This window comes from Ursus arctos, unplaced genomic scaffold (genome assembly GCF_023065955.2).
Source record: "Ursus arctos isolate Adak ecotype North America unplaced genomic scaffold, UrsArc2.0 scaffold_8, whole genome shotgun sequence".
Taxonomy (NCBI): Eukaryota; Metazoa; Chordata; class Mammalia; order Carnivora; family Ursidae; genus Ursus; species Ursus arctos.
Genome location: NW_026623100.1, coordinates 66315614 through 66329063, shown reverse-complemented (window position 1 = coordinate 66329063; position 13450 = coordinate 66315614). Strand labels below are relative to the sequence as shown.

Sequence of the window (13450 nt, the reverse complement as noted above, 5' to 3'; positions counted from 1 at the left end):
CCACACATGGAACCACAGCCCTCCTCCAAGACAGCATGCAATTAGTTGGGGAATTATGTGGTGGGGATGCTGTCTCCATGTGCCCAAGGAAACTGGAGGAGACCAAGATCAGTAAGGGCAGTAACGTGAGCGTGGCAGAGGGTGAACGGGGAGTGGGCACAACCTCCCAGGTTTTTCAGACGGAGGCAGCCAGATCTTTGGGGATGTCTGCAGTTGCATCGGCTCCCCGGCAGATGGAGGGCAGGGGTGCGAGGCGCAGGCACAGTGTCCACGCCTAGCTGTGAGAGAGGAGCCCCGGGGCGCCCGCTGCACAGTCCACGCACTCAGATCACTCAAAGGCATTCTTCGGATCCAGAGAGCCACAGAAAGGGTCGGGGAGGCACCTCCTGGCTGACCTCGCCTCATCTCTCCCTGCCACCACTCCACGCAGCTTTCACTCCCCCAGTCCCTGGCATTCTCTCCAGTCACTGCCGCACTCTCCCTAATGCTGTGTGCCCGGAAGCCCTAGCTCGCCAGGGCAGCCCTGAGGCTCCCAGAGCTTCAGCCGCTACCCCCCTTCCTCTCTGCACCCATCTGCCTTCTCCTTCCCTCTCTCCAGCTCCAGGTCTGCTCCGTAAGGGGAGGGCTTCCCCCAAAGCCAGCTCTCCCCTCGGGATCACTTGCATCCCCTAGCCCAGAGCAGCTGGGTGTGCAGTGCTCCACCAGTGAGTGAGTGGAGGGCAGGGTCTGGGTAGGGAGCAGGGGTGCGGGTGACAGTGTTGCGGGTCCCTGGTCCCCATACCTCACTACATCCCCCACAAGGAGCAGGATGTGAGGTCTTAGACTGAACAGGGGATCACAACAGATGCCAGGACCTTCAGTAAATGCCTAGCTTCTCTGGATCCTAGTTGCCTAATCAGTCTGATGGGACCACGAGTATCTGCTGAATGTTACAGGGGGGACGGAAAGAAGTCAGGGGGGAGCTGCATCTGAGAGGTGGAAAGAACCCTATGACAAGTTGGCTTGAAGACTTGATGATGTTGTCACTTTGCTTTAGAAACCTGACCCTAGAGAGAAGTGTGAATTTCATACGTGGGGGGTATGGGTCAAAAGGGACCTGGTAAACCCAAACAGCCTGGGCTGCCCTCCCCTCCTGTCCTTTCCCCTCCCCTCCCCCACCCCTGCTCCAGGCCTGGGGGTCAAAGGGAGGGGCCTTGGTGACACCATTCAGATTCAGGCATGCAGACCCTCTCAAGTTTCAGAGTCCTAAGAGAAGCCCCAGGAGGAGCCCGGCAGACAAGCACTGCGGTAAACTACTGCTGAAAGCAGCGGGAACGCCTACCATCTCCATCCCAAAGGGAAAATTTGAATTCCTGTACCAAGTCCTTTCCGGTCTTCTCTCCCCCACCCATGTTTGGAAACAGTTCCCTAGCTCTGCCTGCCTTAGAGGCCGCGCTGCTCTCCTAGCTCGGTATTCCCAGATCACAGTCTCACCCCAGGCTGTACATCAGAATCGCCTGGAGAGCTTCAGCAACTCTGTGAACCAGGGCCCATCGCTAAACGCCAGATGTAATGAATCCAGAGGGGGCACCCAGGCCGTGGGGTTAAAGCAAAACGAAACTCCCAGGTGATCGTAATGTGCACAGAGACCCCCGATGTGGGTGATACGATAAATGCATCTTTTGGGGGAATCACTTCTGTGCCGAGTTTGGTTTTCTTGGACTCATCCAAAGCTTGGTGGTTCTCAAACTCCTATAAGCTGCAGAATCATCTGGGTAGCTGGCTAGAAAATCAGCTTTCTCAGGAACCGCCCTAGAGAATCTGTCTCCATAGGTTCCAAAAGGGGCCTGGGAATGTGCCTTTTGAATGCACTGCCCAGACGATTCTGATGCGGAATTATTACACCAACCTGCCCTTCCAGACACACTGAATTCTGATGGCATTTTCGTTATGTATAAAGCAAGTCCAACTCAATTTTTGGTTTTTGTTTATGCCACAAAGTTGCCCTTTAAACAGCATCTAGATGCAGATACAGCAGAGACTGAGCTGTTTTGTCCCTGTTTTTGTCCCACCCATCTGAGTTGGAAATGAAAAATTAAAATATTTATACTGCCCACCGTTTACTGACAAAAGAGGAATGGGAAAGAGTCATAAGGCATCTGCAAAGAGTTGTAATGAAAAAATGGCAAGTCTGGAAACTGGGAAAATTATACACACACACACACACACACACACACACACACACACACACACACACGATCTGGTAGCCATGGGAGAGTATAAATGGAGAGGTGGAAAGCCAGGATGGCCGGACACTACATGGAGATTAGAAAGGGCTCCACAGATTGGCAAAAAAGGGGGCCTGGATGGTCCTCTAATGGGTTCCAGAACTCCTTCGGGTTCTGGAAGTCCTCAAAGTCCCGGGTGCCGGCTGCTCCCAGAAGCTCTGTGTCCCTGCCCCTCCCTATAAGGGTCCTGTCAGTGCGGGCTGCTCTCCTGCTCCCAGCCCTTCCCTCGCCGCTCTGCAGCAGGCACTTGCCCTCCACAATGGTGACTCTGGGACTCTGATTCCTGACCCACCTTTTGAAAGGCCTGCGACACCTCTCCCCAGCAGAGCCACCCCGCTGGCTTCTCAAAAGCAGCCTGTCTAACGCCTAACTCAAAGGTTCCCCCCCCCCCCCCCCCGCACCCGAGAGAATATTTTCCTGACCTTGGGGTAGGCAAGAATGCTTAGAGATATGCACACTAACCAATAAAAGAAAAACAAAATGGATAAATTAGACCTTATTAAAATTAAAAGCTCCTGCTGATAAAAATACATCCTTAAGGAAATGAAAACCCCCCACCACGTTCTGGTCCCAAACCTGCTCTTCCCCCAGGGTTCTCTAGCTCAGATAATGACCACCACCCCCCCCCCCCAGCCCCCAGATATGAAGCAGCTTGCTCCCTGCCCTCCAACTGGAGACCATTCTATCATGTCTGCCTCCTGTTACCTGGACCCTCGGTCAAAGCCAAGTGGAATGCCCTCCTAACTTGTCCCGCTTCTCAACTTTTCTGCTCTGGACTCCCTTACAATGTTGCCAGGGTTATCTTCCTAAAATCCATGCTCACTTCTCTCACATTCCTGCTCTCCCTGGCACAACGAAGCCTAAATTTCTCACGGTGACAGGAAGGCCTTTGCCGATCTGACCATCTTCCTTTGTAGTCTTATCTCTTCTTAGCTTCCTCCCTGACTCTCACACCCTAGTTACCAGATCTCTTGCTGCTCCCTAAACAACCCAGAAGCTTCATGCCTCCTTCTCTTTGCCTTCAGTGGTTCTTTCCCTGAAATGCCTTCCTTACGTAGCCCTACTAGAATTCTCAAAGGACGCCCCGGCAGGAAGCTTCCTGGGAATCCCCCCTGAAGTACTCCCGCCCTCCCTTGTAGCTCACCAGACTCTTGGTGCCAGCAGCAAGAACAAGCCCCGCGCTCTACCTGACACCGAGGTTCACGGTGAACATTCCAGCCTCCTCCACCGTGCACCTCTGGGACGGGAGCTGTGCCCAGGCAGCCAGTCCTCCAGCACCAGCACTGTGCTGTGTGTTCGGTAATAACTGAATTCAAGCCCATTAACTCCTTCGTCTAGTGTATTGGCTTAGAGTCACACAGTTCGGCTGGCACCCCCCCATCCCCATGCTTGAACATCCCTGGGCCCTCCTGGACAAACGGTCTGGTCTTTAAAGCAAAGCAGAGAGAACATCACCATTATATCTTCTCCTTTGTCTGCCTCATAGAAAGTGCTACGAGAATGCTTCTCGAAGTTGAACTAACTATGCAAGCCATCTTGAGGTGCTCTAGACTCCAAACTCCCAGAGGATTTCTCAGCACCTATCTTAGGATCCTGCTCAGTGCCCTTCCCCCACCATCGCTGCCAGGGAGACTCCTGGTTCCCATGGAGGGTCTACATGCTGTCTCTTCTTTGGCAAGTCTGCCCCAAAGGGCTGGCTACTTACTTGCTCCCATGGCCCATTTGCTCATTTTTCTAAAATGGCCCTCCTGGGTTACAGCACGAGGTACTCCCTTACCTGCCTGCCTCTCGGGGGGAAGGGGGATCCCAGGGTGGGATTCTGGCTTTCCTTCAAATTTGTTTCCTTAGTGTCTAGAAAATGTTGGACTGCAGTAGATACCCAAACTCGAGCGGTGTTGTCTTAAAGCCTGAGCGCACAGCATTTGCTCAGTTAAGGTTCAACAAGTCTTTAAAATAATGAATGATTATGTGATTCATGAAAAGAAAACTAACAATAAGGAGCAGATCTAAGTAGACAGCCACCAAAGTCAGAAGCTGGAATGTGACTTCCAGAGCTAAGGAAACGCCCCAGGAAGACATGAGTGTCAACTGATGGGGGGGGGGGGGGCTTTGCAACATGGCCTTTTTGCCCCTCCCCAGCGTGGGCATAGTATCTGAAGATGAACACCATGGTCAACCTTTCTGATCCGGGTATATAACAGCAGAGGAGGAAAGAGGGGTAGTAGCGAAGAGGGAAGGAAAGCTAGACTCTAGCACCGAACATGTAAATGATACGAAGACTTTGTAAGAACCCTTATCAGGATACTTTACAGGTGTACTCCTTGAAGAGGCATGTATGTAAGGTCAGAGAATGCGCTCGAATATTTAATGTGGACTTCATGTCCAAGGTACTTTAGAAGACAAAGGTGCTATGGAGCAGGACTCCAGCCCTCCTCCCCCCGCCCCCACCCCAAATGAGAGAATTTTAGAATCTCTGGGGTCAGTGACGTCTATTGAGTCGCATTCCAACATGGTTTTAATCCCATCTCACAATGTCAAACGCACAGTCATGAGAAACCGGCAATTCAAGGGAAGGAAAGGCTCAGGACCAAAGGAGCGGAGTGGGGGACCAGTCCCAAGGGCTGAAAAGGACCCAAACCTGGAAAGATAGATCGGCCTGCCCACGGGCAGCCCCGGAGGTGGGGAGTGGAGGCGGCTGGAGGCTGCTGGGCCAGCTGGCTCTATCCCTCTTTTAACCCCATACTTTAGTTGGAGGAGAAGCCACGACTGCAAACCAGGAAGATTCTGTTCTAGGTGAGTCATTTGGGTGCAAAACAGAAGCAGCCTGAGATCAGTTTTGCCCCTGTGAACTCTCCACAAGCACATCCGTGTGGCTCTTACCTCCTTATCTAGGGGAAATCTTGGTTTCCTAAGAGTAAAACAGGGATAAAAATAGTTCTTATAGTAATTGCAGACAATATATCTGTCAAATGACAAAAATAATACAATTTAGTAATGAGTTTGATGTCCTTTATTCAAGGGAGAACAACCTACGGATCGGGGAGTACAGGGCCTAACACGCAATAGGGATTCGGGAGAGGAGTGAGTGTGACAGAATGCTGGGAGAGGCAACGCGGACGCAGGACTCAATTGGCTAGGAAGTCGGGAATTTCCTTATAAGGCTAACAGGTCTTGTTTTCTAGGGTAAGGTGAGCCAGTGCAAGAGCTGAGCTGGACGGCTGTGATTGGTGTCTCTGAGGCTTCTGGGACAGGTGTTTCCCATAAGCACGGATGGACTGAGGTTTAGATGTCTGCCCTGGGCTGGGCCCCTGGAGCAGACTCAATTTTGCGAGTCCCAAAACACGAATTCACTCGATCACATCTTAGCTCTGGGGTGAAAGTGAATGCTCTTGGCACAGTGCGTGGCACGAAATAGGTGCTCAGTCAAGTCCAACCCCTTTCTCCTGGTTCCAGGGTGGTGCGGCCAGCTGCTAGACCCTGCCCACTCCTACCGCCAGCCTGCGGCTTGCTTTCTCAACCCCACTTGCTTTCTCAACCCTAAAAAGTGAGGGTTGTTCTATGAGCTCTCCTCTGTGCCCCCGGATGAAGTGAACGCCCCAGTGTACAAATGGCCCACCCACTTAGGAGACCATGGGAGCCTCTAGGATGACAGTTTCACAGCCCATCCTAAAGGTCAGCAGCCCTGGAAGTCACTCTGATTACAGGCTGTCACAGGCATACGTTTAAAAACCTGCTCAGCCTTTTGGTAAAGTATTCTTGTCACGCCTGCCCCAAATGGCCCCACCTCCTTAAAGGGAGATGTTATTTTTGAGGCCATCCTGCAAAAGCTCGGGTTGTCATTAATGTATATAGGGTGGATAAGTGAAGAAGGCCTGCTGGTCACAACACCCTAAAACTACTAGTCGCATACTTTGCTCATCATTTGGTTTTAGTCCTTAATGGTTTACTTTGCGTTGCCACCATTTCTCATGTCTCCTGTACTAAAGTCCAGGGGATCACACCTAATTCATCTCCTTATTCCCAAAGCCCCCAGCACAGAGGCCCCCCACTTAGTAGGTGCTTAGTGATTGCTTAGTAAATGGAATAGAGCACAGCAGGAGATGACCCTCTGGACATTCACAGGCTGCTCTTCCCAGGACGGACAGGAAGCACAGTCTGTTGAGACTGTGGGGTTATAAAGCAAGAGGAAGCAACATTTGCTCGGCGCATAGAAGCAGCAGCACAAATGGCCAATAACCACATGAAAAGATGTCCAGCCTCACTTAGTATCTGCGAAATGCCAATTAAAATCATAACAAGATACCGTTTTTTCCCACCCATTAGATTAGCAAAATATTGATGTTGGCAAAGGTGGAAGTCTTCTCATACCCTGTTTATGGGAGCGTAAACTGGCGCCTGCCCTTTTTGCAGGGCAATTTGGCAGATCTGACCCAATGCAAAATACACATTCCCTTCGACCTAGCATTTCTCTTTCTGGGTCTCTGTCATAGAGAAACACAGATGCACAAAGAGGCATGACCAAGGATGTTCACCGTGGCAGGTGCGCAGGCAGGAAAATACTACAACCACCATGGACGCCCCCCGCTCAGAGAACAGGTAAGTAAAATCATGGTGGTCCATTCGGTGGGACAGAACCATAAACACATGGCTAAACTGTTGATACTTATTGTCAGTGAAAAACCGAGCTGTGGTTCCATTTATGTAAAAAGGGAAAAGAAACAAAAGCAACTGTGAAGCAAAACTATATATTTATACACACAGCAATTTATACACACAGAAAAAAATCACATCGTACAGACACCAAACTAACAACGTCAGGCAGCTCTGCTGCTGGAATTAAAATCATGGGGGAGGGATGAGGTTTTCTCTCTTACAAGAAGAACGTACTTGTGTAATACTTGTGTCATTTAAAATCATTTCAAAAATCATCAGGCTCCTGTTATATGCGAGCCCTGCCCTAGGAGCTTTAGATGTTAAGAATTACTTTATTAACCCGCACAATGCTGAGATTAGAATTATTTGTTCATTCAGCACACCTTTACCCAGCCCCTCCCGAATGCCAGCCCTGGGGACAGAGGTGCCCAGAGTGCCTGCATCTACCAAGGTTGGGGTGGGGAGAGGCAGAAAGCAAGCCCGGGCAAGTGCTGCTCACAGGGACATGAGACACGCCCGGGAGCGCCCGGCATCCCCAAGGCCAGCCAGCCTAGGGACCTCAGCTCGCTGAGGTTAAAAGTGATGCTGAAGGTCCCACCTCTGGGAAGTCACCAACAGCATTTGAACTCACCTCCAAAGGCACCCTTCCCTTCAGGAATATGAAAGCTTTGCTACCTGTAGGGCCGCCCGGCTGCCTGATGTAGGAGGGGGACGGACAGGGAGGAGAGATTAGACTTGAACCACAGATGATCTGTCATCATCACTATTGAATACACATGAAGCATCCCGTAGGTGTAAGGAGGCCTGAGTCCCTCCCTTCAGGATGGGAGCCAGGAAAGAGAGCAGATCCTAGACCAGCGGGATGTGGTATCCTTGTCTTGACAGAACTTAGAATCGGGCTGGGGGAAGAGACAACTGACAGCATAACACCCCAGCTACAAGCTAGTCCTAAAACCATTAGCAGTAGTACAAACTGGGCGTCCACAGCCCCTCTGGCTGGATGACTGTTCCAGCTGCCTGACTAGCCCTCCTCACCCCCTCTGCCTCACAGTGGGGAGAATCAACGAAGTAACGCATGTGAGAAGCCCTTCCTAAGCCCAGAGTACTCCCTTGGGTCCTTCTGTTCCGTTAATTACCAGAAAGAGGAGCCTAGGCCTTGCCCTCCCCTGGGAGGAGGAATTGCCTCACGCCTGCCCTCCCCGCTGCCAGGGCCTGGCCCGCTCTGCCCACCAGGGCGGGGCAGCTTCCCCCAGGCTCGAGCACAGCAGAGGCCCGGCAGAAACCGCAGGAGCACAGGGTGAACGAGAATCAGGGCACCACCTTATCCATGAAAACCCAACCACACAGGTCCCCTGGCCCCGTGCTGTTCTCCAGGTACACCTGTCATCGCCTCTGGAAAAACCACATGGAAACCAAGGGCTTGGGGCCTCAAGGCAGAAATCCTGGGCCTGAGCTCTCTGAGGTGTCCACGTTCACCAACCTGTCAACTGCGTGGCCAACCCACCGCCGTTTGTTGAGCCTAATTCCCCTGCCCAACATCAGACTAGGCATGATGGGGGAAGACGCGATTAACACATAAGAAACAGTGAAAAATACCTTATGAAATACTACAGAGCATTAAGTCCAAAAATACTAACAGTAGGGGCTGTGGGGTGCAGAGAAGGGGGTCAGTGTGAACGGTAGGGGTTGTGGGATGCAGTGAAGGGGATCAGTGTGAACCGAGAGCCTCCTGGACTCACTCCTGCCAAACAGATAAAAGAAAGCCAAGTGGGAACAGAAGCACGGAGGAAACAAGAGGCAAATATAAAGCGGGGACTGGTCCCTCTTAGAGGACCTTTCTCTTAGAGAATGGTAGTGAAGCAGGGTGGGATGAAGTCACAGCGAAAGCTGACACCTTGAGAAGCAGCCAGGGGATTTCTGGCACCACGAGGGAGACAATGGGGAGCCACTATAGGCTGTATAGCAGGGCCTGGTCATGATTCAAGCACAGCTTAGTCCTTAAAAGGATTAGTAAGGAAGCGAAGGGAATACGTGATGGGACAGACAGAAGACAACAGCTTCCCACCTCCAGCCGGAATCCCCCTCAGCCCCAGGGAAGGAGCAAATGTCTCATTTTCCTCACCCAGTTACTTTAAATTTCATTCTTTTTGTGATATTCTAAGCCTTCTTAAGCATTTTTTTCTGGGGGAGCAAAGCCCGGGGAGGTAGGTAATCTCAGATGGAAAAGTCAAGAGTAAACCTCACTCAGTAACTGCCTGACAAGGGTGTCGTGGCGAAAGGAAATTTAGCTGAGGGAGTATTTTGAGAGAAGCAGGCCCCGTGGACCAGGGAAGGAGCAGGTGCAGACTGTCCGAGACAGGACAACAACACAGTCCTCAGGCCCCACATCCTGTGCTCCACCACCAACTTCCCTTCCTGATCCTGAAAAGGCCATGCTGCCGTGTGCCCCAGAACCTTTGCACGGGCTGCAAGGCCCTTCTGCGATGCCCTTCCTCCCCCTTCCCTAAATTCTAGTTCATACCTTAAAAGCCAAAAGCTGATGCAAGGGTGATCTGGGCAAAACTGATCTAAGTCCCCTGGGGTGACACTCTTCCTGAGGGTTCCCTGAACCCTCATCCCATCTTGGGATAACTAGGAATCCTCTAACTAGGTATCCCCAGTATCTTACACAGTGCTCAGACATGGAGGGTTCTGGTTGCCCAGTAACAGTGCCCTGCAGGAAGTTTTAAAGAGCAGGTGTTGCATTCTGAGGTTAAGAAGTGCTGGCTGGGCCTTCAAGCGACTGCCTAGGAAACTGCTGGAACCATGCTTCTGGGAGGGGAGGTGTCTCTTTGGGAAGAAGGCGGGTAGTAGGATCTATGAGAGCACATAAGTGGTAAGGGGATCGAGCGTGGCAGGCAGGGACAGATCTGGGGATGCCATTGTCACAGGACAGAGCAGGAGACTGAGAAGTGCAGTTGGAGGAAATGGGGAAGAATTTCAGGGCCAAGGTCAGGAAGGCCGAGCGAGGCCATGTCAGAAGATAGGGTCCAACACCAGGGGACGAGGTGAGGTTGCCAGAGGAGGACAGGATTCCTTACCTCTGGTAAGCCACTCTGCTGGGGACAGTTAACACTCTTCAGTCTGAAGGGAACCTGGCAGTCTTGAGAGTGACCTGGGATTCCCCAACATTGCTGTTACCTGCAGCTAGCTGTCCTCTAGACCCTTGGCCCAGCCCAAGGCGGGCGGGTACAGTACCGGGGCCAGGCCTCGGTGGGCGGCAGGAATCCTGAATGGGGCCCAAGCCTATGGCCAGCGCCTAAGTGCAGCCCCTGCCCCCCTAGTCTGAGTAAGGGGACCAGCAGTTCTGACATCTGTACTGGCAGTCACAGAATTCACTATGGACATCTTAGTTATAGAATATAAATAAGGAAGGAACAGTTTTACTGGCAAAAAGTATACTTTTTTTTTTTTTTTTAAGTAAGCTCTGCACCTAACGTGGGGCTTGAACTCATGACTCAGAGATCAAGTCTCATGCTCGACCGACTGAGCCAGCCAGGTGCCCCAGAAAATATATTTTGGGGGCAGGGGCAGGTCTCAACATCTCAAGTCACGTACACCTAAAACATTTTCAATTAAATCAACTTTTTAAGTTTTTCTGTTAATGCTCATTGATTACCTTTCTTGGCTGGGGGTGGGGAAGCGGATGCCAAATGTTTAAAATTTACTAGAAAAGCTTTTAATGATTGTTGACCCTGGGTGATAGGTACGTGGGGGTTTGCTCAGCACACCACTCTCTCTACTTCTGTGTATGCTACAAGAGGCCCATGATAAAGTCTTTTTCATTTTTTAGTAGAAATCTTAAAATCGAGAAAATGCACCTACTATCTTAGTTTTTCCTGCGAGTTGGGAGAAGATCCCCTTTTCTATGGCAGCCGAGGGCAGGCTTCCATATGCTTCTTCAGGGGAGCATAGTTTGAGAACCACAGAATTTATAAACGTCCCAGGTCTAAAAGTCACTCTGCCTAGCTTCCTGCCTCAGGGCTCAGGGAGAGCAGGAAAAAGCAAAGCCCCCCCCTGCTGGCCGTTTGGGACTGATTAGTGGGCAACTGACCAGATGGCAAGAGTAGTCCCAAGGTTCCTGAATTTCATCCTATATCACACTTCGTGCTCAGGGTCAAGTGCTTCTCTTCTCCTGGACCTTCGACAGGCTGCCCCTTTTCCAGGCTCTTCCAGGAGAGAAATTTCTGCCTTCCTGGATCCCGAAGGAACTGGAAACAGTCAAGTAGCCAAGCCCCAACCTTGTTCTGAACTTTTTTAAGAGCAAACTCTCACACAACGGAAACGGGATAACACCTTCCTTTGTAGGCCTGGGGTGAACGCCCCAGATGGTGGCAACTAGCGCCATTTCCGCTCCCTTCCTGGTGCCAGAGGTCCACCACCTTGTCTCTGCGGATCAGACAGGAGAGCAGCCCCACACATCAGGCTTGAAGGGCTGCTGTCTCTTTGGTCTTTCAGTCTCCACGGCCTCACCTGTCATTGCTGCAGCCTGCCACAGGCTGGCTTCCACCCCCATGGAAGCTTCTCTTAGAAAAGTCACCAGCTACCTCCAGGCTGGCAGAGGCAACGGGCATGCCTCTCCGCTCCTGCAGTCCTCGCTACACGGCCCATAAACGGTGGGGTTTCTGTGGATGTGACCCTGGGACTTGGGCTCTTCTCTCTCCCTGTCCCTAGGGGAGCTCATCGGTTTCTCTGGACTTAAACACCAGCCTCTGCTCTTGACGTCCTCCAGCCTTTGCATCTGCAGAGCAGACCTCCCTACCCCCCAGGCGCCAGGCATCTCAGCCTCTCAGACGGAACTGGCAGTTCCCGCCAGTCCCAAACCTGCTCCCCTGCTAGTCTTCCCCATCTGAGGACTTGGCACAACCACCACTGGGTCTGGACAGTTCAGGTGAGACCCCTGGGAGTTGTCCTTGGGTCCTTCCACTTCCTCCCCTCCCTCACCCCTCCCATCCATCAGCAAGCCCTACTGATTCTATCTCCAAAATACATCCTGAATCTGCCCTGTCTCCATTGCTGCCCCTTTAATCCACATCACATTATTCCTCTGCACAGAAACCTTCATGTACTCAGAATTACACCAGCTTCTGGCCGAGACCTGCAGAGCCCCATGCGGTTGGACCTCTGCCTACCTCCCAGTCTTGTCTGACCCCACTTTTTCCCTCGCTCGTTTCACACTGGGCATACTGGTCTCTCGTTTTGCCAAACAAGTCGGGGTCTTGCTTGTGGTGTTTCCTCTGCCTGGAACATTCTACCCCAGCCTGCTCTTCACCAGATACCTTCCATGGGGGTTGTGGATAGCAGGGGGTGGGTTGGGGGTGGAAGCGAGCTAGCAGAGGGATTTAGCAGCAAGAGGCATTGCGGCAGTGGAGAATGAAGGACCGAGGAGTGACCAGATCGGAGCCAGCTCTCCTGTTCCTTTACATCTTACCTTAAATGCCACCTCTTCCAAGAAGCCTCCCCTGACCACCCCACCTAAAGCAGACCTCTGTTATCCTCTATTTCAGCCCCTCCTTTACTGTTCCTTCTTTACTTGTTCTATCTCCTCCATCAGAATGTCAGCTCCACGAGGCTGGGAATTACATATGCACAGAGCCTAGTATGCTACTTGGTACATGGTAAGTGATCAATAAATGTTTGTTGAACAAAAAAATAAACCAGTCACTGCCTAGGAGTTAAGCAATTCCCTGTAAGTGCAAGAGGTTAACCTGAAGGGGAAACTGAGGCTCAGCCAGGGCCTGACAACAGCTTCAGAGGGTGGCTGAAGCTAACTTCTGGTTTTCCAATTCTGTGGGTGGGACAGGCTGGGGCCCAGGCCAGAAGGCACCTCACCTCCCTTTTCCAGCGTGCCAGCCACTCGTCCCGCTTGCGCTTGCTGATGTAGTAGGGGTCCCCCGCCTGGAAGGTGAGCCGCGGCATGGGCCGCTGGCGGAGGCTGGACTCCCAGCCCAAGCCACCCCGCAGCCGGCCCCGGGAGCCCTAGGACAGAGAGACGACAGAGAGACTGGCATTAAGATGGGCACTGGCAGTCCCACTGCAAGGTTTGCTCCTCCTGAGGGGGAACTGAGGAGGCACTCACCTCGAACAGAACACAGGAGCTTTGACTCCTGGCCAGAGATGTCAACCCTGCAAGTGCTGGGCAAGGTCCTGTCTGGGCTGGAGAAGTGAGCCACGGGGCAAGGGGGCAAATGGACGTGAACCATGAGGGGAGGCGCTTGGTCTCCGAGGGGGACCAGCTGGCTGCTTTGTTGGGGGGCTTCTAACCTCCACACCCATCTCCTTTCCTCCTTACACAGGGACAGGTAAAGAAGGGGATGGGACCACCTCACGATCCCCTCACACACATTCGCCACAGTTGGTCAGAGAGGTGGCTTTCTTCTAGAATCAGGATCCACAGAGCCCCTGGGGGGTGAGGAAAACACTTGCCTCCATTTTCATGGATTCGATGTTGGTCTCCTTCTGTTCTTTGCCTGTGGAGAGGGAAGAACAAA

At 52.1% G+C, this 13450-nt stretch overlaps 1 protein-coding gene across 3 annotated transcripts in view; it reads right to left on the bottom strand.

Moving 5' to 3' along the window:
• The window catches only part of DNMT3A (DNA methyltransferase 3 alpha), a 101913-nt gene that overhangs the window by 28873 nt on the left and 59590 nt on the right, over positions 1-13450 (bottom strand). For 2 of the 3 annotated variants that reach the window (XM_026520123.4, XM_057309179.1), the window contains exons 5-6: positions 13386-13429; positions 12792-12938 (exon numbers count right to left, since the gene is read on the bottom strand). The exons of the other annotated variant lie outside the window; for it this stretch is intronic. In XM_026520123.4, coding sequence (XP_026375908.1) covers positions 12792-12938; positions 13386-13429 — 191 coding nt within the window. The remainder of the gene's footprint in view (positions 1-12791; positions 12939-13385; positions 13430-13450) is intronic. 3 annotated transcript variants of the gene reach the window in all.